Raw genomic sequence first — 24,915 nt, 5'->3', positions numbered from 1 at the left:
TATATTAGTTTGAAACGCTAAAAAATGAATTCCAAAAGAAGCTCGCGGACTTAGATATTAAGGCCTATAAAAATCAAAAATCTTAGGCCCTACACTAAACGACACAATTTCATGCCTAATTTTAACACCAGGATTTTTAAAAAAATGTATATCCAAGCACTATGTTTTTAACTGACATTACTGAAGAAAACAAATATGGCTTTATATTTGACCGAGAAAATTAATTTCATAGCAAAAAGGTGTATCTCTGAATTGTGCTGATTTTAACATGTATCGATCGACTTTTAGCGCGACTATGCATAACAAAAGAATTTTTGACCATCGTTCTGAGTGATAAGGGAGATTACTCAAAAAATAGTAATGTCCCTGATACCTTGAAAGAGTGGCTTACTCTTTTTGGAGCGATGTTCACTCTTTTTGGAGGATGTTTGCTCCCTTTGGAGTGGTTTTCGCTTCTCACTCTTTTGGAGAGTGCGTTTTCACTATTTAAGTTATGATGGGCCTGTAGGCTGTTAGACAAGTTGCTCCACGGGGGAATCGAGACATTGTGACAGAATATGATAATGCATAAATTATCAAATGTCTACTATAGGCAACAATTGCATTAACACCTCGACGATTTGACAGAATATCGGTACAAACCCAGAAAACACAAAGAAATATGCTTAAAACAAAACATTTAAATGTCGGTTTATATAAAGATTATGAATACGTTTTTAAAACATTTTTGCAAAATTATTTGTCAATAGTTAAAAAACATTCTTTTATAAATTATAATGTTTTGCATCAAGTTTTCAAAAATGTTTCATGAATGTTATTAAAACGGGTTTTTACTCTTTATATAAGCCAACATTTAAACCTTTTTTCTAAAACGTTGTTTGTTTGCTGGGAAGATATTAATAAATAGCAAAGCTGAAAACGGAAAGGCGACACGTACGTACTGCCTGTTATAAAACTTGAAAACAAACATGTTTCGGTTTTGTGCGTGTTAGTGGTGCTGTGAAATTTGATAAACTCTTGATAACAAAGCAATATAATGTTACTTAAAAAAATAAAGAGCTATAATATGAAATCCGCTCGGACTTTCTTTTCTGTTTATAAAAATATAAAACCTTCCTTTTATGATCCCATATCAAAAAGTTATTTCAAATATATACTGGTTTGGCGTTATAGTTCATTTTTCCTGGTTTTATTAGACATCTTAGTACAACTACAGGCTTCCTTCTGCCCTTCAAGATAGGCACTGCAGCCTAATCCTTGCACCGTTGTATACATCAGTTGCGCTACCATCTTGCATCCTGCAGAAAAGGAAACAAAATACAAATAAAGAAAAAAAAATTTAAATCGCCATTAAGCCTATATCAAAGACGGGAAATATGTTATCAAACTGTGCACCTTTAAACTTCTCTTTGATTTTTCAACATTTTCTAGCTCATAATAATTATGAAATCGTTTTTGTTTTTTGTTTTTGTTTTGTTGGTTGTTTTTTGTTGTTTTCTTTTGTTTGTTTGTTTGTTTGTTTCTTTTGTTTGTTTGTTTGTTTGTTTGTTTTTAACTGGATTTTTTGCTATGCGTTACACTGTAAAATATAAATAGTCAAACCAGGTCTAATCCGATATACGTCATGCAAGACACAATTTTGTTATTCAAGAAAAATAATGCTGTAATTATGTACTTGCAATGCTAAAAGAATAGTAATATCATTTCACATAAATTTGCATCATTTCAACATATTTTCGTTATTTATAACGAATAAGAAATTACATGACTAATGGTAAATATATGACTTTGCGATTTACATGGATTACTAATTGATTACTAATTGAATGACTACATATTGATTAATTATTAATCGAAAAACAGATTTTATAAGTTATGAAAATATGTTGAAATGATGCAAATTAATGTGAAACGCTATTATTATTCTTTTAGCATTACAAATACATAATATCAGCATTATTTTTCTTGAATAACAAAATGATATTTTGTATGACTAATTTTAATGAGTCGAATTAGATCCCTTTTTCACTAATCAATTTTTACATTATACGTCCGGCGCCCCCGGGGGGGGGGGCACTCCCACTTTGGAGGTGACGCGTATGTAGGGCTGTTAAGACCCCCTTTTTCTGCGTCGCTCTCACCCAAAGACCCCATATTTTTTTACGAACACATGTTCTGTCACCCAAAGACCCCTTATTTTTCCATTTGATCTGTCACCCAAAGACCCTTACTTTTCAATTTGAACAGCAACTTTCATTTATCACTGATTTTGTTACCTATTTTTGAAAAAACTAAGAAATTTGAAGCCTTTTTGAACTAAAAATTTGATTTTCGAGTTTTTTTGACGCTGTTTTTGTCATTTCTCACCCAATGACCCCATATTTTTTACATTTTGCTCTCACCGAATGCCAAAAATCATGCTCTCACCCAATGACCCCATATTTTTTACATTTTGCTCTCACCGAATGCCCCTTAGTGCGAAAGTGCCAGCCCTACACCTATATCCATTTCATATTGAAGTGCCCCCCCGGGCCGGCGCCCCTCATTGAACTTCACTTAAACGGCCGAAATAGCTTTCTTTCAATTTACCTCGTTTTTTTCAGCTTTTAAAATCATAACAACCATTCCTGGCAGTTATTCACGCAGTTACTACTAATATTTCAGCATTTTAGGTAAAGAATTATAACAAAATTAAAATTTGATGGAAAGTTAGTCATCATCAGCAACCACCAAAAACAGCCGCTTAAATTTCAACATCGTCATTACTAAGTCCACAATTAAAATTAAAATTTAGTTAGTCATGCAACACTAAAAATTAATAATACACCCATAAAAGATTAGTCAGTCACTAAATGACTAACTTTTCAATCTGAATGACTAATTAGACATGTGTAGACTAAGTTTTAACAGTCAATTACTACTTGCGATTTTGCAAAGACTAATCAAAAGTTTTGTATTACTAATTATGCTCGTTGACTAATTTAGATTGCACCGATTCACTAATGCAATTGGTCAGGTAGAATTACAATGACTAATTAACAAAAACATTACTAATTGCATGACTAAAATATCAATGAAAGACTAAATGTGAATGCGAACAACTGTCCATGCCAGAGCTTTAATACCTTCCGCCTCCTCTTCCGTCAAATCCATATCCTGCATGAGATCTTCACACATATTATTCAGACATCGGTTGAAGTCATCATCACACGTGGACATCTTCTTGTTACACGTTCCGTAACAGACGTCATGTCTGGAACAACATTTCTCAATATTGGGAAGTTTAGATAGATCGATCTGGGGAAAAAGAAATATATACGAGTATTAAGCATGATATAGGAGAATAACAAGAGAAAATTTCTATAGAAATAAGCAGACAAGAAAGAAATGGTTCCTGCTGATGATAACAACATTGCCACTGAAATGAAGTTGTTGACATCAATGAAGGTTTTCCACTTCCTGGACCACCTCAGTAAATATAACAGAATCTAATAAAGATCGTAAATGTCAATTCCACGCATATTTTAAGAAGTATGCAAGCAAGAAGGAGAGCAAAAAGGTGAGTAAGAGAGAGAGGTCTTACCGAACCGTTAAAGTGGGGACATTCGTAGGATTTTCACCGTCAAAGTGGGGACTCAAATGAAAAGTGGGGACATTGCGATGTCCCCACTTTTACGGTGAGCTTCATAAATGGTCGAATCCAACCAAAAGTGTCCACGGGCCAAAAATAAAAGTCCGTAATAAAAATGTCTCCACAATTTTTTCCTTTTGCCCATTGATTGATGACATATTGGCCTTATAGGAACCAAAAGTGCCATTACTAATCTTGAAAAATAAATCCAGGACGTGTGATAGTTAATGTGATGTCAAAACCCAATGTTACCTACGAATACCACTAGGATGCTTTCACTATCGCAATACTAATCAACCTAAAACAAATGGAATATTCCCATTAACGCTTTTTTCGTGTAATGTAGACCACAGGGTGTCAGGTAAATGCTAGCTCAACCAGAAAATATTTGTTTTTATTTTTATAACGCGATCATTATAATCTTAGTCAATTTATGCTAGTTTATTTTTTTTTTTGAAGTTTAGGTAAGTTTCTGTATTTTATTTATCAAATGAGTATGAATCAATTTACACATTGTATAAGAACGAGTAGGATATATGTTTTCAAGAATATTAGGAATTATACGCATACACCTAACGCTTTATACAATGAAAAGGTGAAGAAACCCGGGTATTCGTAGGTAACATGAGCGATTTAACAATATCTATATTGAGTTTAGAGGTTTAAATTTTGCTATTATGGTAATGAATTAATAAAATGGTTTAGAGGTTAATAACTGCGCATTGGTTATTTGGAGGGCATTGTGAAAAATCTAAACATTTTGCCTTTGGAACCGAGGAATATCGAGGGCGCAGCCCCGAGGGATATTCGAGGTCCAAAGCAAAATGTTTAGATTTTCACAATGCCCGACATATAACCGAGGCAAAGTTATTAACCTCATTCATAACCGTCACTTTGATCTTTAAACTTTACAAAATAACACAAAATTTTCCTCAAAAGTTTGTAAAAATAAACAATTTTTACATCTTCCCTTTCCCAAAATCGATCAGGCTAAAACAAAACGACCAATAACAAAAGTGCGTATCAGAATCTGTGCAAATATGGTAGCGCGCAATCCAAATACGGCAGCCAGCGCGCGCGCAGTTCGTTGGACGCACAATACGGCGCACGCAGAAGTCAATTGTGTGCGCCATTGGAACAATTACGCATTTTGCGGTCAATTGTGAGATATTCATAACCTCATTAATAAACGCGATGCGTGCGATCCAATCATATTTTATTATTTGCGAAAACGCGAACGCAAATCGAGGTCATTAATATCTCACAATTGACTGCAAAATGCGTAATTGTTCCAATGTCGCACACAATTGACTTCTGCGTGCGCGGTATTGTGCGTCCAACAAACTGCGCGCGCGCTGGCTGCCGTATTTGGATTGCGCGCTACCATATTTGCACAGATTGTGATACGCACTTTGTTATTGGTCGTTCTGTTTTAGCCTGATCGATTTTTGGCAAGGGAAGATGTAAAAATCATCTATTTTTATAAACTTTTGAGCAAAATTTTGTGTTATTTTGTAAGGTGAAATGATTAAAGTGACGGTTATGAATGAGGTTAATAACTTTGCATCGGTAATATGTCGAGCATTGTGAAAAATCTAAACATTTTGCTTTGGACCTCGGAATATCCCTCGGGGCTACGCCCCTCGGGATATTCCTCGGTTCCAAAGGCAAAATGTTTAGATTTTTCACAATGCCTCCAAATAACTGATGCGCAGTTATTAACCTCAATTAATGACCTCGATTTGCGTTCGCGTTTTCACAAATAACTAAATGTAATTGGATCGCACGCACCGCGTTTATTAATGAGGTTATGAATTAGAGGTTAATAACTGCGCATCGGTTATTTGGAGGGCATTGTGAAAAATTCATAACCTCATTAATAAACGCGATGCGTGCGATCCAATCATATTTTATTATTTGCGAAAACGCGAACGCAAATCGAGGTCATTAATATCTCACAATTGACCGCAAAATGCGTAATTGTTCCAATGTCGCACACAATTGACTTCTGCGTGCGCGGTATTGTGCGTCCAACAAACTGCGCGCGCGCTGGCTGCCGTATTTGGATTGCGCGCTACCATATTTGCACAGATTGTGATACGCACTTTTGTTATTGGTCGTTCTGTTTTAGCCTGATCGATTTTTGGCAAGGGAAGATGTAAAAATCATCTATTTTTATAAACTTTTGAGCAAAATTTTGTGTTATTTTGTAAGGTGAAGAGATTAAAGTGACGGTTATGAATGAGGTTAATAACTTTGCATCGGTAATATGTCGGGCATTGTGAAAAATCTAAACATTTTGCTTTGGACCTCGGAATATCCCTCGGGGCTACGCCCTCGGGATATTCCTCGGTTCCAAAGGCAAAATGTTTAGATTTTTCACAATGCCCTCCAAATAACCGATGCGCAGTTATTAACCTCTAATCTAAATATTTTGCCTTTGGAACCGAGGCAAATCCCGAGGGGCCTAGCCCCGAGGATATTCCGAGGTCCAAAGCAAAATGTTTAGATTTTTCACAATGCCCGACATATTACCGATGCAAAGTTATTAACCTCATTCATAACCGTCACTTTAATCTCTTCACCTTACAAAATAACACAAAATTTTGCTCAAAAGTTTATAAAAATAGATGATTTTTACATCTTCCCTTGCCAAAAATCGATCAGGCTAAAACAGAACGACCAATAACAAAAGTGCGTATCACAATCTGTGCAAATATGGTAGCGCGCAATCCAAATACGGCAGCCAGCGCGCGCGCAGTTTGTTGGACGCACAATACCGCGCACGCAGAAGTCAATTGTGTGCGACATTGGAACAATTACGCATTTTGCGGTCAATTGTGAGATATTAATGACCTCGATTTGCGTTCGCGTTTTCGCAAATAATAAAATATGATTGGATCGCACGCATCGCGTTTATTAATGAGGTTATGAATTTTTCTTAGATGTCTTTCAGATGGTACGTCCAAATGAATAAATGCTATTACCTCAGATCAAAAAAATTTTGATGCTTTTAGCAAGATTTTGACCACTTCATTTTGATATACAAGTAGTTAATCAGCCATTTTACATAATAAATAATTGTTGAATGAATCCGTATATGGGTTATAATAGTGTCCTGGGGTACCGCTTAAAGTTTTTGACAATTAATTTCCATTGGTAGGGACACTTCATTACACATGTCATGTATTATGTTGTATTCGTAAGTAACATTTCGGTATTTGTAGGTAAGAATTAGACTTTTGGTTGATATCGCAATCAAAACTTCATTTTATAAAGCACTTTGAATGTATTATTTTCTTTATGTGCGTTTATTGATACTTTAGACCCTATCATGTATTAATAATGTCGGTTCACAGCGGTTGAAAGAGGATTGAAGTAAGAAACAAAGGCACTAAAGTGACTTTAATTTGCTTAATTGCACACAAATTGCTTAAAACCGCTATTGCAGACTTGTGAAGTCCATCTTGGAGTCAGTTACGTCTTGTGGCCTTTCGTTTGAGGGCAACTACAATTAGCTTTATACCAGGGTCCATCACTGTGTTGTCTAGATCATGAGACAATGAGAACAGTCGTGTTTTCCATGGTATTCGTAGGTAACCTTAGCGAAAACGTCAAAAGTTACCTTCGAATAAATCAATTTGGACACAAATTACTCAGAAACCAGAAGGTCGGTAAACATTTAAAATGAAGCACACATGACAGTTGACAAATCCAAGTATTTATCCCTTCTAATCTTCTTCGAATCTGATTTTTCTTTCAAATGAGCAGACCGTCGTCTATTTCAGTACATATTTTTCAACAATTAAGCCGTATTCAGTTTTGTATGGTGGGCATGTATGTGAATTCGCAACTTTCATTGACATATGATTTGATAGCAAACATACAGGCCTTCGTTATGTACCATTATGGGCATTGGCATGAATGGCGGTGTTTCACAATACTGTCATGATGTCAAATTGTATTCGTAGGTAACATTCGGTTACCGAAATTTACCTACGAATACTTGCTTTTATTGTTGACATCTCAGAAATATTTTAACGCAGGCTATTGAATCTTGGTAGAAATAAAGAGTGTATTACCCTGCACCTATTGCTTAACTATTGTTTACTATTCTCTCAGTTTGTGGAAATGACACAGCTTTTAACATGTATTCGGAGGTAATGCATATTTTTTACCAAACCTACCTTTGTGCCATTTAGAATTTCTGGCAGCTAAACAAAATAATAAAGATGTCCGAATGCAATGCATTTCAGTATTGGACATATCGAAGCTTGTATAAATTGCGCATTTATTAGTGATTTCCATTTTGTAAAGATATATCTACTGCTATGAAAAATTGTATTTGTAGGTAATGTAAAAAAATACCACTCAAAAAATTATCACAAAAAATTCATAATTATGTACAAATATGTGAAAAATTGAACAGGCAATCTTTGAATACACACCTTTCAGGAAATCAATTTAGATTCAATCCAATGACTTCTTTTCATAACTGATTTAGATGTTTTTAAAAATACTTTAAGAAATATTTTGAAAAAATGGGTAAAAATAGCATGTTTTGGGGTCTCTGTGTCTACGTTTTTCACAGAAGGGGGTATTATTATATATGGCGCGAAGCGTATGATCAAGGCGAATAAACACAATACAAAAACGAATGCCAATTGATTAACACTTTTAAGTTATGGCCCTGAACATGCCGTGTACACTTTTGGTTGGATTCGACCAAATGCATTATAGGAGGGACTGCAATGTGGGGACTATACTACGGTCGTTATCCTGTCAGTGAGTGAGAGAGTACAAATGCAAGATGTAGGAGATATGAAAGTGAAATAAAATGTGGGGACGAGAATAATTTGACCCCACTATGACCCCCCACAACACACGCCCCCACTTTATTTTTATCTCAATTTTTAAAGGAAACACAGTATAAAAAAAATTAAATTGTGTATGAATTGCTTAAAAGTGAAGGATAAGTTATTTGGTATTTTTAAAATGAGGATTTTCGAAGAAAATGGGGGACACAGCAGTATTGACAAAGTTGAAGCCCCATTCAAATATAGCTCATTTCTATATACATAGAGGCCTATTACATTTTTTGTAAAATGTCCTAATATTACCCGGGCCTAAATACACGGTTTTTGTAGCAGGCTACGTTAGCACATGATATACTAACAAAGGTGCAAAACATGAAAATATACTGAATTTTGATTCGCGAGCGAACGAAAAACGAACGAACGAACAATTTCGATTCACCTGCGCACCCGGGCTGCGCACGCCACTGCACTGGAAAGAAAGAAATGAAGGGGAGTTATGTATAGGCCTAAGCTTGTATAAATGATGAGGGAAAGATATTACTGTAACTATAACAAAAAAATGACATTTTATTTGCTTGTATTTACCTTCAATCCGTAAGCACCGCAACCATTGGATATTGCTACATAATTAGGGTTTTTCTTGGGTTTTGCACCTGGAATTGACACATAATAATACAAAATTAGTATAACAGTTTTGATCTCGATGTCGTTTTACCATGTTATACAGTCCGATGTTTGCTATAGCGCCATCTGTCCTTGTCCATACTGTATTATGCTGTTGGTCACATCCCGGGGTCACATAGAGAATGTTGGCCTCGCGGGTGCTGGTCATCAACGAATTATTTTATGTAATTTTCTAGTCGAACTCTAGTTGTTTAATGTTTTGTGATAATGTTCTTATACCGTAACCATGTTGTGTGGGGTGTTGAACAATAAACAATAGTAACGAAAAAGACATTCAAGTCATTATAATCTAGGCCTACTTGGATTATTGCTCCAATGCTTGAAAAGGCTCCACCAAAAAGTTCTGTTGAGCTCATCTTTATGTGCATCCCCTGGATTCTACCACTCTTTTGCTTCCTTTCATGGTCTAATGATAAGACATTAAGGGGTGGGATCTGAACGTTTGGACCGTATTTATTGTGGGACATTAGAGCACATCGAACATATCGAATTGCATTCTGAATACGAAGAATGTCCTTCTGGTATCAAATAATTTTGAATTTTTGAAATTCACAATGTAGGCCTAATACACATTTTATGGCAAATGATTAAAAATTGATATTTTTGATATTTAACTGTACTCGAAGTAAATTTTATAAATCTGATGATTTATACTTAAAGTGTATGTAGGTAGGATGAAAAGCCGACGATCAATTGAAAATTTTGACCTTTCGTATTGAAGATATGGATTTTTTCCCCAAAACACACAAAAACAAATAGGTCTTTTTGGGAAAAAAATCCATATCTTCAATATGAAAGGTCAAAATTTTCAATTGATCGTCGGCTTTTCCTCCCAGCTACATACACTTTAAGAATATGTCATTAGATCATTTATCAAATTTACTTCGAGGACTGTTATATATCAAAAATGTGAACAAATATCAATCTTACTATAATTCACCAGATTTGTGTGTTTGTGTGTCTGTTTGTCTGTCCGCCTCTTTTCTCGGCGACTGGGGGTCGCGCGTTCCTTAAACTTGGTGGGTGGGTGCAGCTTGGTATGAGGAAGAACGAGTTTATATTGGTTAGTGGGTCAAGGTCACCCAAGGTCATCCAGGGGTCAAATCATCTGTTTGTCTGTCCGCCTCTTTTCTCGGAGACTAGGGGTCGCGCGTTCCTCAAACTTGGTGGGTGGGTGCAGCTTGGTATGAGGAAGAACGAGTTTATATTGGTTAGTGGGTCAAGGTCACCCAAGGTCATCCAGGGGTCAAATTAGTAAAAACTGTTTTTCTCGAAGACTGGGGGTCGCACGTTCCTCAAACTTGACGAGTGGGTGCGTCTTGACCCGGGACAGAACAAGTTTGTATTGGTTAGTGGGTCAAGGTCACCAGAGGTCATCTAGGGGTCAAATTAGTAAAAACTGTCATATGGGCATGAAACTTGGTGGGTAGGTGCATCTTGACCTAGGACAGAACAAGTCTGTATTGATTAGTGGGTCAAGGTCACCCAGGGGTCATCTGAGGTCAAATTAGTAAAAACTGTTTTCCGCCTATTTTCTCGGAGACAAGGGGTCACACGTTCCTCAAACTTGGTGGATGGGTGCATCTGGACCTCAGACAGAACAGGTTTGTTTCAGTTAGTGGGCCAAGATCACTCAAGGTCATCCAGGGGTCACCTGAGGTCAAATTAGTAAAAACTATCGTATGGGCATGAAACTTGGTGGGTACAGTCAACTTTTATAGTCACATTTTTGGAAGGTCATTTTGGGGTCATCCAGGGTCACCCAGGGGTCATCTGAGGTCAAATTAGTAAAAAATGTCGTATGCGCATGAAACTTGGTGGGTACAGTCACCTTTTAGAGTCAAATTTTGGAAGGTCATTTTGGAGTCATCCAAGGTCAAATTACTAAAACTGTCATATGGGCATGAAACGTGGTGGGTACAGTCAACATTTAGAGCCAAATTTTGGAAGGTCATTTTGAGGTCACAAGGGGTCATCTGAGGTCAAATTAGTAAAAATGTCCTATGGGCATAAAACTTGGTGAGTACAGTCACCATCAGCCAGGTAATCGCGACAGCCGAGAACCGCCAAATACGGGTAACCGCCTAGTTTTAATAATTTGTCATAAAATTTGTATTATATCGTGAATTTCAAAAAATGAAAATTATTTGATATCAGAAAGACCTTCGTAGTATTCAGAATGCAATTCGATATGTCTGGTGTGCTCTCATGTCCCACAAAAAATACTGTCGAAACGCTCAAAACGCTCATTCCAGATCCCTTAAAGATGTTACCAAAAATAATTCACGGCACTCCGGCCACAATTACACCACATTTCGCCATAATTTATTCTAGAAACGCTTGCTGTTAGAATAAGAAAAATTTTAATGCTAAATTATTGCACATTCTAGGGAAGCGTGGTTACTGTTTTGAAATAACCGAGTGAGAGGGTTTTCAAGAAAATATTTTTCCTGTCAAAACTGAAGCATCCTCTGTATAAAAGAAAATATGAATATTAACTGCACATCATATATAACTATTCGTGATACCCAATTGTGGCATATTTGAGGTCGTTTATGAGGCAGAGAATTTTATTTCAATTTTATATACGCCAAAATATTTTTTTAAATGAGCAAGAATAAGGATAGAAAAAACGTTAAAAATTCTATGTAGAAATAACATTAGACCCGGCAAAAGATTACTGTTTCGTTTTTATGATATTCTAATCTTTTATTTCCCGAAGAAACATTTGGGGTCTAAAATGGATTTTTATGCAATTGATAAAAACATCGAACGTGTATACAAGAAAAATGGTAGGTTCCTCTATAGTATTTTACTGACCATGCTAATGTACTGACACCGTGCGAGCACATGTCAAAATCGATATAATGTATTGTCCATATAGACGCGCATTTATCATTTATTATTGTCGGATTAACAACAATTGAGCGCTATTAATACACATTAATGTTTTTAGGCAAATAAAATTCCAAAATATGGTACGTTTTCTGCTTTTGCTTGTCACGTGGTAGGCCTATATTGAAGTTGCGATTATATCTTCAAATAAGTTTCAAATGGATTCCATCAAGACAAGTGGCCGAGTGGTCTAAGGCGCTAGGCTCATAGAGCATATCCAAAGCGGCGTGGTCCGCCGTGAGTTCGAACCCCGCCTCTGCCAAACTTTAATAGAAGTAATATTAAAATTTAACTTTTTTTAAATTTCATATTGGGGAAATGTGACTGGGAGAATTTATGTATGGCGTGGAGTGGTGTGGGCCACAATATCATCATGATCAAAGGTCAGCACATAGGTCAAATTTTAAATAAAATACAAAAATATTGCTCTGAATAGTCATGTTAGTTCAACATGTTCAAGGATTCAGAAAAAGTATATCTTCCATGCGACATACCATATTATCCTCTTTTTATGAAACTTTCAGTAGATATCCACGAAAAAAAGTGTATTCCCAAAATTTCAGTCGATTCCGATTTTGCGTTTGCGAGTTATGCATGATAGGCCTATGTTAGTCCAAGAGATAGCAAGAATTTCTTTGACAAAAATGACCAGGTGTCTTGTTATGATAGTTGGATAGAACATCCCATGGAACACCTGAAAAGTGAAGGCTTGCAGTATGATGTCGTGAGCGGTGGAGCGTGACATCAGAGGTCAATGACCTCAAATTTGACCCGTTTTCCCGTATATGCCTAATTCGTTTTATGCATGCCATTTATTAACAACAGCCTTGATTTTCACATTTTTGATGTCTAATGAAAGATATTGAAATTATCCATCAAACAAAACCAATATCAATGAGATTTAACAATGTTTCGACCCTAATTTTGAGCCAAATTCAAGTTAAGCCAGTGGGGGGTTGGGTAGATCATCAGTCCTCTGTATCTTGGTATAGGCCTACAATCCCCGAAATATGTCTTGAAACATTAAAGCGTCTTTAGGGGAAAATAAGTCCCCCCACTCCCCCGTGCAATGTTGAAACGTGCAAATGTGTTCAGCGTGTCTCCAAAGTGTCGCAACATTGAATGATGGGGGGGGTGGGGAAGGGAAAAGTGTTAATTGATGGCCCAGCTTTCTTCTAATTCCAAATATTGAACATTTTATCCACATTAAAAATACACTTTTGATTTCATTCAAGATGCCTAAAGCGTTTCAAGGACATTTTTCGGGGATTGTCTGAGGCAATCGCTAAAATTAACATCTGATTTTAATCTTTTTGCTATAACTTTAAAACTACTTGAAAGAATCACTCCAAATTTTCAATGAATATTAGTTAGTGCATAAGCTATGATGTGGATATAAAATAAAACAACTAATTGTATCAATTTTGACTATATCGCCCTGCACTACAAGCAGGTTGCACCCATCACCTGCGTATGTCTACAATCATAGATTGAATACAATAGCGCTCTTTTCATACATACTAATCTTACAGATGTGAGTGATCAGCATGATATAGTTCAATGCATAGGTACCGCGTGAAAAAATTTCCATGACTATTTATTAATAGATAGGCTATGATGTGGGCACAAAATAAAACAACTAATCTTTTATTTAGATAGTGGTCAAATAATTCTTTTGTACTGCATCCATTTGCATATCTTCTAGAGCGTGCCTATAGAGGAGATGATTTGAACTAATGACCTTATGTGCAAGCACTCTATAAGTAAATACTTATGAAAACGTATGAAACTTGAACGTGGGGTGTGTGGGGGAGGGGGGTTACACGATAATCGATTATCGATTTTCCTCCACCACCCTCAACCACACAAATATAACCCCCCCAATCATCCTTAGCGACTGCGATTGAACATGACAGTCTGTGATCATCATTTCCGTGTTAGGTTTTAGAATTTAATTGAATATTGACAATTAATTGATCATTGATGGTCGGTTATCGACTGTCTATTACCCCCCCCCCCCCTCCCACCACCACCAACAACTCAAACACTGCTTAACAACGACATCTACCGGCGTGGCGTGTTAAATAAAGACTGTGATCACGAACATCTGACAATTGCTATATTGCCCATATTCATGACATTTAAAGATGTCCGGATCTACGTGTGTCTTTATTACAATAAAAAAAAACAATCAATTATCATGCCATAGATAAATAAGGGTTTTAAAACTTATTTTCGTGTTTCAAAATGTTTCAATTGTCATAAATAAAAAAGAATAGTATACTGGTTTAAATAAGTCACAAAAAAAAAAAAAAAAAAAAAAAAAGTGAAACTGTTGGGGCTCGAACCACTAGCCTTTCGTTTCACCGTCTGAAGTACTGTCCATTACACCACGCTGTCATGTTGAAATAATTACGGGATTCCGTGATATATGGGTGCGCATTGCATTCTCGTGATTATGAAAATGGTAAATCTCGATAGACGATTTACATTTGCTAAAATCAGTAAAATGTAACTAATGTTAGAGCTAACAAAACGTAAAATAGTAAAATTAGATGTAGTTTTGAACAAGCTTTCCAACAAAACACTTTCCAAATAAAAGTTGACACCAAATCGGCCTAAATTATGAATTTTGTCAACGGTTTACCATTTCTAAATTAAAGAAACTCCTTGTATTAATATTCAGTATTAGACTATGGTAAACCGTCAAATCACTATGTGATTCAATGGGACGATTTACAATCGCACTTTACCATTTCACGCAAATAAAATGATCAATTTTAAAGATATTCTGCATGAGTAGGCCTACTTCATGAGCGTACTAATGCGATTTTTTAATTGGTTCGTTTTTTGTTTGTTTTTTGGGGTTTTTTTGCTTTGGGGGAGGGCGTTGATCTGAAAACGGTGAAAAAGGTCGTTTTTTGACTATATTGCCCTGCACTGCAGCGTTCACGCGATACATATCCACTGAACTATATCATGCTGATCACTCACATCTGTAAGATTAGTAATGTTTGAAAAGAGCGCTATTGTATTCAATCTATGATTGTAGACATACACAGGTGATGGGTGCAACCTGCTTGTAGTGCAGGGCGATATAGTCAAAATTGATACAATATGTTGTTTTATTTTATATCCACATCATAGCTTATACATTAACTAATATTCATTGAAAATTTGGAGTAATTCTATCAAGTAATTTTAAAGTTACAGCCAAAAGTTTAAAATCAGATGTTAATTTTAGCGATTGCCTCATACAATCCCCGAAATATGTCTTGAAACATTAAAGCGTCTTTAGGGAAAATAAGTCCCCCACTCCCCGTGCAATGTTGAAACGTGCAAATGTGTTCAGCGTGTCTCCAAAGTGTCGCAACATTGAATGATGGGGGTGGGGAAGGAAAAGTGTTAATTGATGGCCCAGCTTTCTTCTAATTCCAAATATTGAACATTTTATCCACATTAAAAATACACTTTTGATTTCATTCAAGATGCCTAAAGCGTTTCAAGGACATTTTTCGGGGATTGTCTGAGGCAATCGCTAAAATTAACATCTGATTTTAATCTTTTTGCTATAACTTTAAAACTACTTGAAAGAATCACTCCAAATTTTCAATGAATATTAGTTAGTGCATAAGCTATGATGTGGATATAAAATAAAACAACTAATTGTATCAATTTTGACTATATCGCCCTGCACTACAAGCAGGTTGCACCCATCACCTGCGTATGTCTACAATCATAGATTGAATACAATAGCGCTCTTTTCATACATACTAATCTTACAGATGTGAGTGATCAGCATGATATAGTTCAATGCATAGGTACCGCGTGAAAAAATTTCCATGACTATTTATTAATAGATAGGCTATGATGTGGGCACAAAATAAAACAACTAATCTTTTATTTAGATAGTGGTCAAATAATTCTTTTGTACTGCATCCATTTGCATATCTTCTAGAGCGTGCCTATAGAGGAGATGATTTGAACTAATGACCTTATGTGCAAGCACTCTATAAGTAAATACTTATGAAAACGTATGAAACTTGAACGTGGGGTGTGTGGGGGGGGGGGGGTTACACGATAATCGATTATCGATTTTCCTCCACCACCCTCAACCACACAAATATGGCCCCCCCCCCTAATCATCCTTAGCGGCTGCGATTGAACATGACAGTCTGTGATCATCATTTCCGTGTTAGGTTTTAGAATTTAATTGAATATTGACAATTAATTGATCATTGATGGTCGGTTATCGACTGTCTATTACCCCCCCCCACCACCACCAACAACTCAAACACTGCTTAACAACGACATCTACCGGCGTGGCGTGTTAAATAAAGACTGTGATCACGAACATCTGACAATTGCTATATTGCCCATATTCATGACATTTAAAGATGTCCGGATCTACGTGTGTCTTTATTACAATTAAAAAAAACAATCAATTATCATGCCATAGATAAATAAGGGTTTTAAAACTTATTTTCGTGTTTCACAATGTCAATTGTCATGAATAGAGAAGAAAAGTTTACTGGTTTGAATAAGTCACAAAAAAAAAGGAAAAAAAAAGTGAAACTGTTGGGGCTCGAACCACTAGCCTTTCGTTTCACCGTCTGAAGTACTGTCCATTACACCACGCTGTCATGTTGAAATAATTACGGGATTCCGTGATATATGGGTGCGCATTGCATTCTCGTGATTATGAAAATGGTAAATCTCGATAGACGATTTACATTTGCTAAAATCAGTAAAATGTAACTAATGTTAGAGCTAACAAAACGTAAAATAGTAAAATTAGATGTAGTTTTGAACAAGCTTTCCAACAAAACACTTTCCAAATAAAAGTTGACACCAAATCGGCCTAAATTATGAATTTTGTCAACGGTTTACCATTTCTAAATTAAAGAAACTCCTTGTATTAATATTCAGTATTAGACTATGGTAAACCGTCAAATCACTATGTGATTCAATGGGACGATTTACAATCGCACTTTACCATTTCACGCAAATAAAATGATCAATTTTAAAGATATTCTGCATGAGTAGGCCTACTTCATGAGCGTACTAATGCGATTTTTTAATTGGTTCGTTTTTTGTTTGTTTTTTGGGGTTTTTTTGCTTTGGGGAGGGCGTTGATCTGAAAACGGTGAAAAAGGTCGTTTTTTGACTATTTTGCCCTGCACTGCAGCGTTCACGCGATACATATCCACTGAACTATATCATGCTGATCACTCACATCTGTAAGATTAGTAATGTTTGAAAAGAGCGCTATTGTATTCAATCTATGATTGTAGACATACACAGGTGATGGGTGCAACCTGCTTGTAGTGCAGGGCGATATAGTCAAAATTGATACAATATGTTGTTTTATTTTATATCCACATCATAGCTTATACATTAACTAATATTCATTGAAAATTTGGAGTAATTCTATCAAGTAATTTTAAAGTTACAGCCAAAAGTTTAAAATCAGATGTTAATTTTAGCGATTGCCTCATACAATCCCCGAAATATGTCTTGAAACATTAAAGCGTCTTTAGGGAAAATAAGTCCCCCACTCCCCGTGCAATGTTGAAACGTGCAAATGTGTTCAGCGTGTCTCCAAAGTGTCGCAACATTGAATGATGGGGGGTGGGGAAGGGAAAAGTGTTAATTGATGGCCCAGCTTTCTTCTAATTCCAAATATTGAACATTTTTATCCACATTAAAAATACACTTTTGATTTCATTCAAGATGCCTAAAGCGTTTCAAGGACATTTTTCGGGGATTGTCTGAGGCAATCGCTAAAATTAACATCTGATTTTAATCTTTTGGCTATAACTTTAAAACTACTTGAAAGAATCACTCCAAATTTTCAATGAATATTAGTTAGTGCATAAGCTATGATGTGGATATAAAATAAAACAACTAATTGTATCAATTTTGACTATATCGCCCTGCACTACAAGCAGGTTGCACCCATCACCTGCGTATGTCTACAATCATAGATTGAATACAATAGCGCTCTTTTCATACATACTAATCTTACAGATGTGAGTGATCAGCATGATATAGTTCAATGCATAGGTACCGCGTGAAAAAATTTCCATGACTATTTATTAATAGATAGGCTATGATGTGGGCACAAAATAAAACAACTAATCTTTTATTTAGATAGTGGTCAAATAATTCTTTTGTACTGCATCCATTTGCATATCTTCTAGAGCGTGCCTATAGAGGAGATGATTTGAACTAATGACCTTATGTGCAAGCACTCTATAAGTAAATACTTATGAAAACGTATGAAACTTGAACGTGGGGGTGTGTGGTGGGGGGAGGGGGGTTACACGATAATCGATTATCGATTTTCCTCCACCACCCTCAACCACACAAATATAACCCCCCCAATCATCCTTAGCGACTGCGATTGAACATGACAGTCTGTGATCATCATTTCCGTGTTAGGTTTTAGAATTTAATTGAATATTGACAATTAATTGATCATTGATGGTCGGTTATCGACTGTCTATTACCCCCCCCCCACCACCACCAACAACTCAAACACTGCTTAACAACGACATCTACCGGCGTGGCGTGTTAAATAAAGACTGTGATCACGAACATCTGACAATTGCTATATTGCCCATATTCATGACATTTAAAGATGTCCGGATCTACGTGTGTCTTTATTACAATTAAAAAAAACAATCAATTATCATGCCATAGATAAATAAGGGTTTTAAAACTTATTTTCGTGTTTCACAATGTCAATTGTCATGAATAGAGAAGAAAAGTTTACTGGTTTGAATAAGTCACACAAAAAAAGGGAAAAAAAAAGTGAAACTGTTGGGGCTCGAACCACTAGCCTTTCGTTTCACCGTCTGAAGTACTGTCCATTACACCACGCTGTCATGTTGAAATAATTACGGGATTCCGTGATATATGGGTGCGCATTGCATTCTCGTGATTATGAAAATGGTAAATCTCGATAGACGATTTACATTTGCTAAAATCAGTAAAATGTAACTAATGTTAGAGCTAACAAAACGTAAAATAGTAAAATTAGATGTAGTTTTGAACAAGCTTTCCAACAAAACACTTTCCAAATAAAAGTTGACACCAAATCGGCCTAAATTATGAATTTTGTCAACGGTTTACCATTTCTAAATTAAAGAAACTCCTTGTATTAATATTCAGTATTAGACTATGGTAAACCGTCAAATCACTATGTGATTCAATGGGACGATTTACAATCGCACTTTACCATTTCACGCAAATAAAATGATCAATTTTAAAGATATTCTGCATGAGTAGGCCTACTTCATGAGCGTACTAATGCGATTTTTAATTGGTTCGTTTTTTTTGTTTGTTTTTGGGGTTTTTTGCTTTGGGGAGGGCGTTGATCTGAAAACGGTGAAAAAGGTCGTTTTTTGACTATATTGCCCTGCACTGCAGCGTTCACGCGATACATATCCACTGAACTATATCATGCTGATCACTCACATCTGTAAGATTAGTAATGTTTGAAAAGAGCGCTATTGTATTCAATCTATGATTGTAGACATACACAGGTGATGGGTGCAACCTGCTTGTAGTGCAGGGCGATATAGTCAAAATTGATACAATATGTTGTTTTATTTTATATCCACATCATAGCTTATACATTAACTAATATTCATTGAAAATTTGGAGTAATTCTATCAAGTAATTTTAAAGTTACAGCCAAAAGTTTAAAATCAGATGTTAATTTTAGCGATTGCCTCATACAATCCCCGAAATATGTCTTGAAACATTAAAGCGTCTTTAGGGAAAATAAGTCCCCCACTCCCCGTGCAATGTTGAAACGTGCAAATGTGTTCAGCGTGTCTCCAAAGTGTCGCAACATTGAATGATGGGGGGTGGGGAAGGAAAAAGTGTTAATTGATGGCCCAGCTTTCTTCTAATTCCAAATATTGAACATTTTTATCCACATTAAAAATACACTTTTGATTTCATTCAAGATGCCTAAAGCGTTTCAAGGACATTTTTCGGGGATTGTAGATTATTCATCCAGTATAGTTAAAAAGTAAAAAAAAAACAATACTAATACTAAAATTTGCACATTTTAGTTCTAGTATTAGATTTAATTTTACTAAATAATGTTATAGCCTAAATGTACTACATTTGAAAAAGTTTGGCCACAATATGAGCAGAAAAGTGGTAGCATGAAGAGCAACAATTTTACTGCACGACCTTGATTAGGGAAGCATGGGAAAACCCATTGTGCTCCCCATTGTGCACTCGTTATGGCTGATTGATTTCCATTGTTAGGAATCCCCATGCACATTGAAAATATGAGTTTTGGTGATATTTATTATTATTTTGGATCAAAAAGTGCCACCATTTGCTATTCACTAATAAACATGAATTTTATATCATCAGAAAGATAATTCTCTCAAGTGTTTATTGCAACGCGAAGAAAAATGATAGCATGTTCCAGTGAAATGTTCTGAAATTATTTATCAAATAGTTTGCTCTAAAAACTTGAAAAAGAAAGAAAAATGTCTCATTTCCCATTGTAAATTGAAAAATGTACAATTTTATAAGTAAAAAGTGCCACCTTTTCCCAAAACTCAATGGATTTATAATTCATATTATTTGAAAGTAGATATATCAAAGTTTTTAATACCGCGCGAAGATATTTAAAAACATTTTTCATTTTCCTGTAGTGGTTGAAGATAGGTAGAAAATTCAAAATTGTACTAGAATTTCCTGTGTTAAAAAGGCCTTTTGAAAGTGGCGTGAGCAGATGCACCAAAGTTTTCCATATATTATGAGCCCTGAGGGAGGGTAAAATGGGGGGGGCAAGAAATTTTTGGCAAGCCGAGAGGGGGGGCAAGCGATTTTTGGCACGCATTCACGGGGCACCTTTTTAATAAAACGCTCTAAAAAGGCTTATGAAAACGGTACGGAAACGCTTAAGGGGTATAATCCATACAAGATCCCGCCGAACGATTTTTCTTAAACTTCGTACCAATTAAATTTCATCGATATACTTCGAATATCTAAAATAAAAAAGAGGGGTCACGGAGTTGGTTTTCGAGAAATAACCATTTTAAAAATGCTGTTTTTGGGAAAAATTAGTACAGACGTCTATGGGAAAATGGAAATTTTGGACATGTTTTCGATTATAACAAAAAATCTACCCGAACAATTTTGCTTATTTTTTGATATAATATGCGCACTGATGGGATATTTCATTAAAGCTAATAAAAAATAGGGGTCACGGAGTTACTTTTTTCGCAATTTGAGCAGAAATGGCATATTTTTTGGTTCAAAATACCAGTCCGATATAATAGCGCGTCACTCGCAAAAAACTTGTCGCAGCTCATACGCGCTATATTGTCCGCGTATGCAGGTGATATCGCAAACACCTGCAACATGACAGTGGGGTGATTTTCTTCGGTTTTATTGATTCAAAAGTTCTTTATAAATCGAAAACCAAAAGTGGTTATGCCATGCGCCAAGAAACAAAATGAGATATTTTACATAAATCTGTAATTTCAAATTGAATTGAATTTGAACTTTGTCAATGCTGCCTTTTTTTCTCGTTGTTTTGCATAGCAAAAATACTTGTAGGCCTACCTGCTATGACAACTTAAATGACGTATCCTTCACTCCTATGCAATTTATAAACAATGTTAATTTTTTGCAGGCTATCACTGAATAGGCCTTTAATTATTAACTTAAATATTAGCGGATCCCGTTATTTATCATGTTTAGAATGATATTAATATTACTCAAATATCATCTCATTTTGGGCATGTACCCAGCAAACACAAACATTTTCGACATTTAAATGTCGGGTTATTTAAAGGGTTATAAAGGGTATAAAACGTTTTCAAAACACTCAAAAACGTTATACTGCACAAACATTCTAACATAATGTTATTTTAGTGTTGACAAAATATTTTGCAAAAACTATTTGCAAAACAAAGTTTTTACAAAAACACTTTACAAAACGTATTAAAACGTTTTCATAACCTTTATATAACCCGACATTTACTTAAATCAAAACCCAAATGTTTAAAACGTTTTATATGTTTGCTGGGACAACTTGGTTCGATCTACTTATCATTCTCGTTTTATCATTAGGCCTACATGAATAAGTTATAAAGTCAGTTGCACGCGAAGTAAGTCAGATGTGAAAATAGACATTTTATTAAAAAAATAAAATTGACTTCATGTGATATATATTTCAAATTACAGAATTTTACCTTAAAATACTATTGAAATAATTTCATTATATTATAGTCAGTAAAATAAGAAACTACTTTATAATAAATAAGTCATATAATACTAGTTAATAAGACAAATAAAAGGCCGTTTGACATCACCCCTTTTATATATTTTTTCGTAGGCCTACTGTACCTGTTTAAATGGACAGTATGCATAAGAAAAAAAATATAGACCTAGTATTATAATAATTATACATACCTATAGCCTATATTATTATTTTTTTTACGTATTATTGATTTCCTCTTGCCCAACCGTTACCAAAATTGAGTTAAATTGTGTTACATTACATTATGAAGTTACACTTTATAGGTAACCAAATGAGAGATGTGTAACGCTAATACCATTTAATTATATACATCATAATTTTCTTTTCCATGAAATATAAATATATTTTTTGGATTTCTGAAATGGACTCACCCTAGTCTAATTACGCCTACATGTAGGTCTATATATTTTGTTATCTTGGTTATTATTTTATCTTTATTTTCCCTCATTATTTAATTATGTCTTCCTTTTTTCTTACCTTTCCTTCTTCTGTCTTTGTTTTGTTTTCGTTTCCTTTCTTCTTTTTATTCTTTCTCACTTCTTTCTGTCGTTGTTATTTATTTGATTGATTACATTAATTTTTCAGTTTCCTTTATTCTTAAATTTTCTGTTATTTCACTTTGTCTTTCTTTTTTTATCTTCCTTTTATTCTTTCTCTTTTCTTTCTTTCTTCCTTTTATATATTAGTTTTCTTTCTTTCTTTCTTTCTTTCTTTCTTTCTTTCACTCCTGAACTTTTTCTTTCTTTCTTTCTTTGTTTATCTTTCTTTCTTTTACAAAAAATCACTGGTACCGGTAAATGGCGATAAAAACATGGTACTCTCGCGTAGCTGAACTTCTTTAGTCTTACCAGCGCCTGGCGCACACTCCACGCAGTTTTTAGTTTGACGCGCGCGTGGCGGCAAGAACTGCGCGGACAAGATTTCACAGAAATTTCAGTTAGAAACGAGTGCGTACTAGACGCGTGGATTATACCCCTTAAGGGGTGGGGTATGAACCTTTGGACAGTATTTATTATGGGTGGGACATTAGAGCACATCAGACATATCGAATTGCATTATGAATACGAAGAATGTCCTTCTGATATCAAATAATTTTGATTTTTTGAAATTCGCAATGTAATACACATTTTATGGCAAATGATGAAAAATTGATATTTTTGATATTTATAACAGTACTCGAAGTAAACTTTATAAATCTGATAATATGTACTTAAAGTGTATGTAGGTGGGATGAAAAGCCGACGATCAATTGAAAATTTTGACCTTTCGTATTGAAGATATGGATTTTTTTCCCCAAAACACCAACAAAAAATAGGTCTTTTTGGAAAAAAATCCATATCTTCAATATGAAAGGTCAAAATTTTCAATTGATCGTCGGCTTTTCCTCCCAGCTACATACACTTTAAGAATATATCATTAGATTTATCAAATTTACTTCGAGGACTGTTATATATCAAAAATGTGAAAAATATCAAATTTTAATAATTTGTCATAAAACTTGTATTATATCGTGAATTTCAAAAAATGAAAATTATTTGATATCAGAAAGACATTCTACGTATTCAGAATGCAATTCGATATGTCTGATGTGCTCTCATGTCCCACAAAAAAACTGTCGAAACGCTCAAAACCCTCATTCCAGATCCCTTAAATATGCGAATTTTACTGCTCGCTGCGCTCGCAACATACATCTAGACCATTTAAGGTTTGGAATTTGGGATCCCAAAAATTTGGCATGTTGGGGCAAAGAATATTTGGCAGGCCGAGAGGGGGCGGGCCGAGGGGGGGGCAAGCGATTTTTGGCGAGCCGTTCGGGGCTCATAAATTATTGCACAGCCTCTTTGTACAAATTATGTAGTAGGCCTAGGCCTACAGTGTGAGCTTACCATTTGGACATGTAAATTTACATTCCCCTGGATTACCAGCATTGTCGCCTACACCATCAGTATTTACAAATGCTGAGGCCAGTGTGTTCAATAGCAAATCTGCATCGCCGAAATCATCCACATTGTCCACGGCATTGGAATATTCAAATAAAATTAATAAGATTGTCGAAAATTGAACCAGTTGTGAATAAATCTCCATTTTGATGTGCAGAATAAAAATGCACACTAAATCACACGCGTGCTATACCATACAGGTGTATTGAATTTTAGTACATGTGTTTATTGTTGTTTTATTTCCGGGATTCCTTACGCTTACGTGTACTTTCAATGAAAACATGACCCTAACAGTCTCCTTTACAAATTGAAGTTGTCGCTCTATGCATAGGAAAGCCGCAAAGGTTAACCGATTGGACCATCTTATTACACATTCATATGGGGTTTTCCCGTAACTAAACATCCACTCCTAAACATCATGATTTATGGCTTGGACCCACTGGCTCGGGCACGTAACATTGGGGAAGTAATTTTAAAGCTTTTAGCCGGGCTTTTAGCAGGTTTTTAGAGCAGTTTCACGTAGTCTGTTTTCTGTAGGCCTATAGGGCCTACTATAGGTGACTTGAAAACCAACAAAGCTCCAAAATGCGATTTTTTTTAATGTTTGCTAAACCATGAAATGGTACCGTATATCAGCCTATAATT

At 35.4% G+C, this 24,915-nt stretch overlaps 1 protein-coding gene across 1 annotated transcript; it reads right to left on the bottom strand.

Annotated features, from left to right (window-relative positions):
- Positions 1 to 659: 659 nt before the first annotated feature.
- LOC140171133 (group XIIA secretory phospholipase A2-like) lies at positions 660 to 24,472 on the bottom strand. The gene is made up of 4 exons (XM_072194314.1): positions 24,217 to 24,472; positions 9,034 to 9,101; positions 3,126 to 3,297; positions 660 to 1,298 (listed from the first exon to the last, which is right to left on the bottom strand). The coding sequence occupies exons 1-4, from the start codon at positions 24,413 to 24,415 to the stop codon at positions 1,168 to 1,170; spliced, it is 570 nt and encodes a 189-aa protein (XP_072050415.1). The 5' UTR covers positions 24,416 to 24,472; the 3' UTR covers positions 660 to 1,167.
- Positions 24,473 to 24,915: the final 443 nt, after the last annotated feature.

This window comes from Amphiura filiformis, chromosome 15, assembly GCF_039555335.1.
Source record: "Amphiura filiformis chromosome 15, Afil_fr2py, whole genome shotgun sequence".
Taxonomy (NCBI): domain Eukaryota; kingdom Metazoa; phylum Echinodermata; class Ophiuroidea; order Amphilepidida; family Amphiuridae; genus Amphiura; species Amphiura filiformis.
This window is presented reverse-complemented; position numbering and strand designations above follow the sequence as displayed.

Coding starts and splice junctions, on each gene's coding strand:
- LOC140171133 (XM_072194314.1), bottom strand. CDS start 24,415: ATGGAGATTTATTCACAACTGGTTCAATTTTCGACAATCTTATTAATT. Junction 9,102..24,216: donor TAAATTTACATGTCCAAATG/GTAAGCTCACAC, acceptor TGTCAATTCCAG/GTGCAAAACCCAAGAAAAAC. Junction 1,299..3,125: donor GACGGAAGAGGAGGCGGAAG/GTATTAAAGCTC, acceptor CCTTTTCTGCAG/GATGCAAGATGGTAGCGCAA.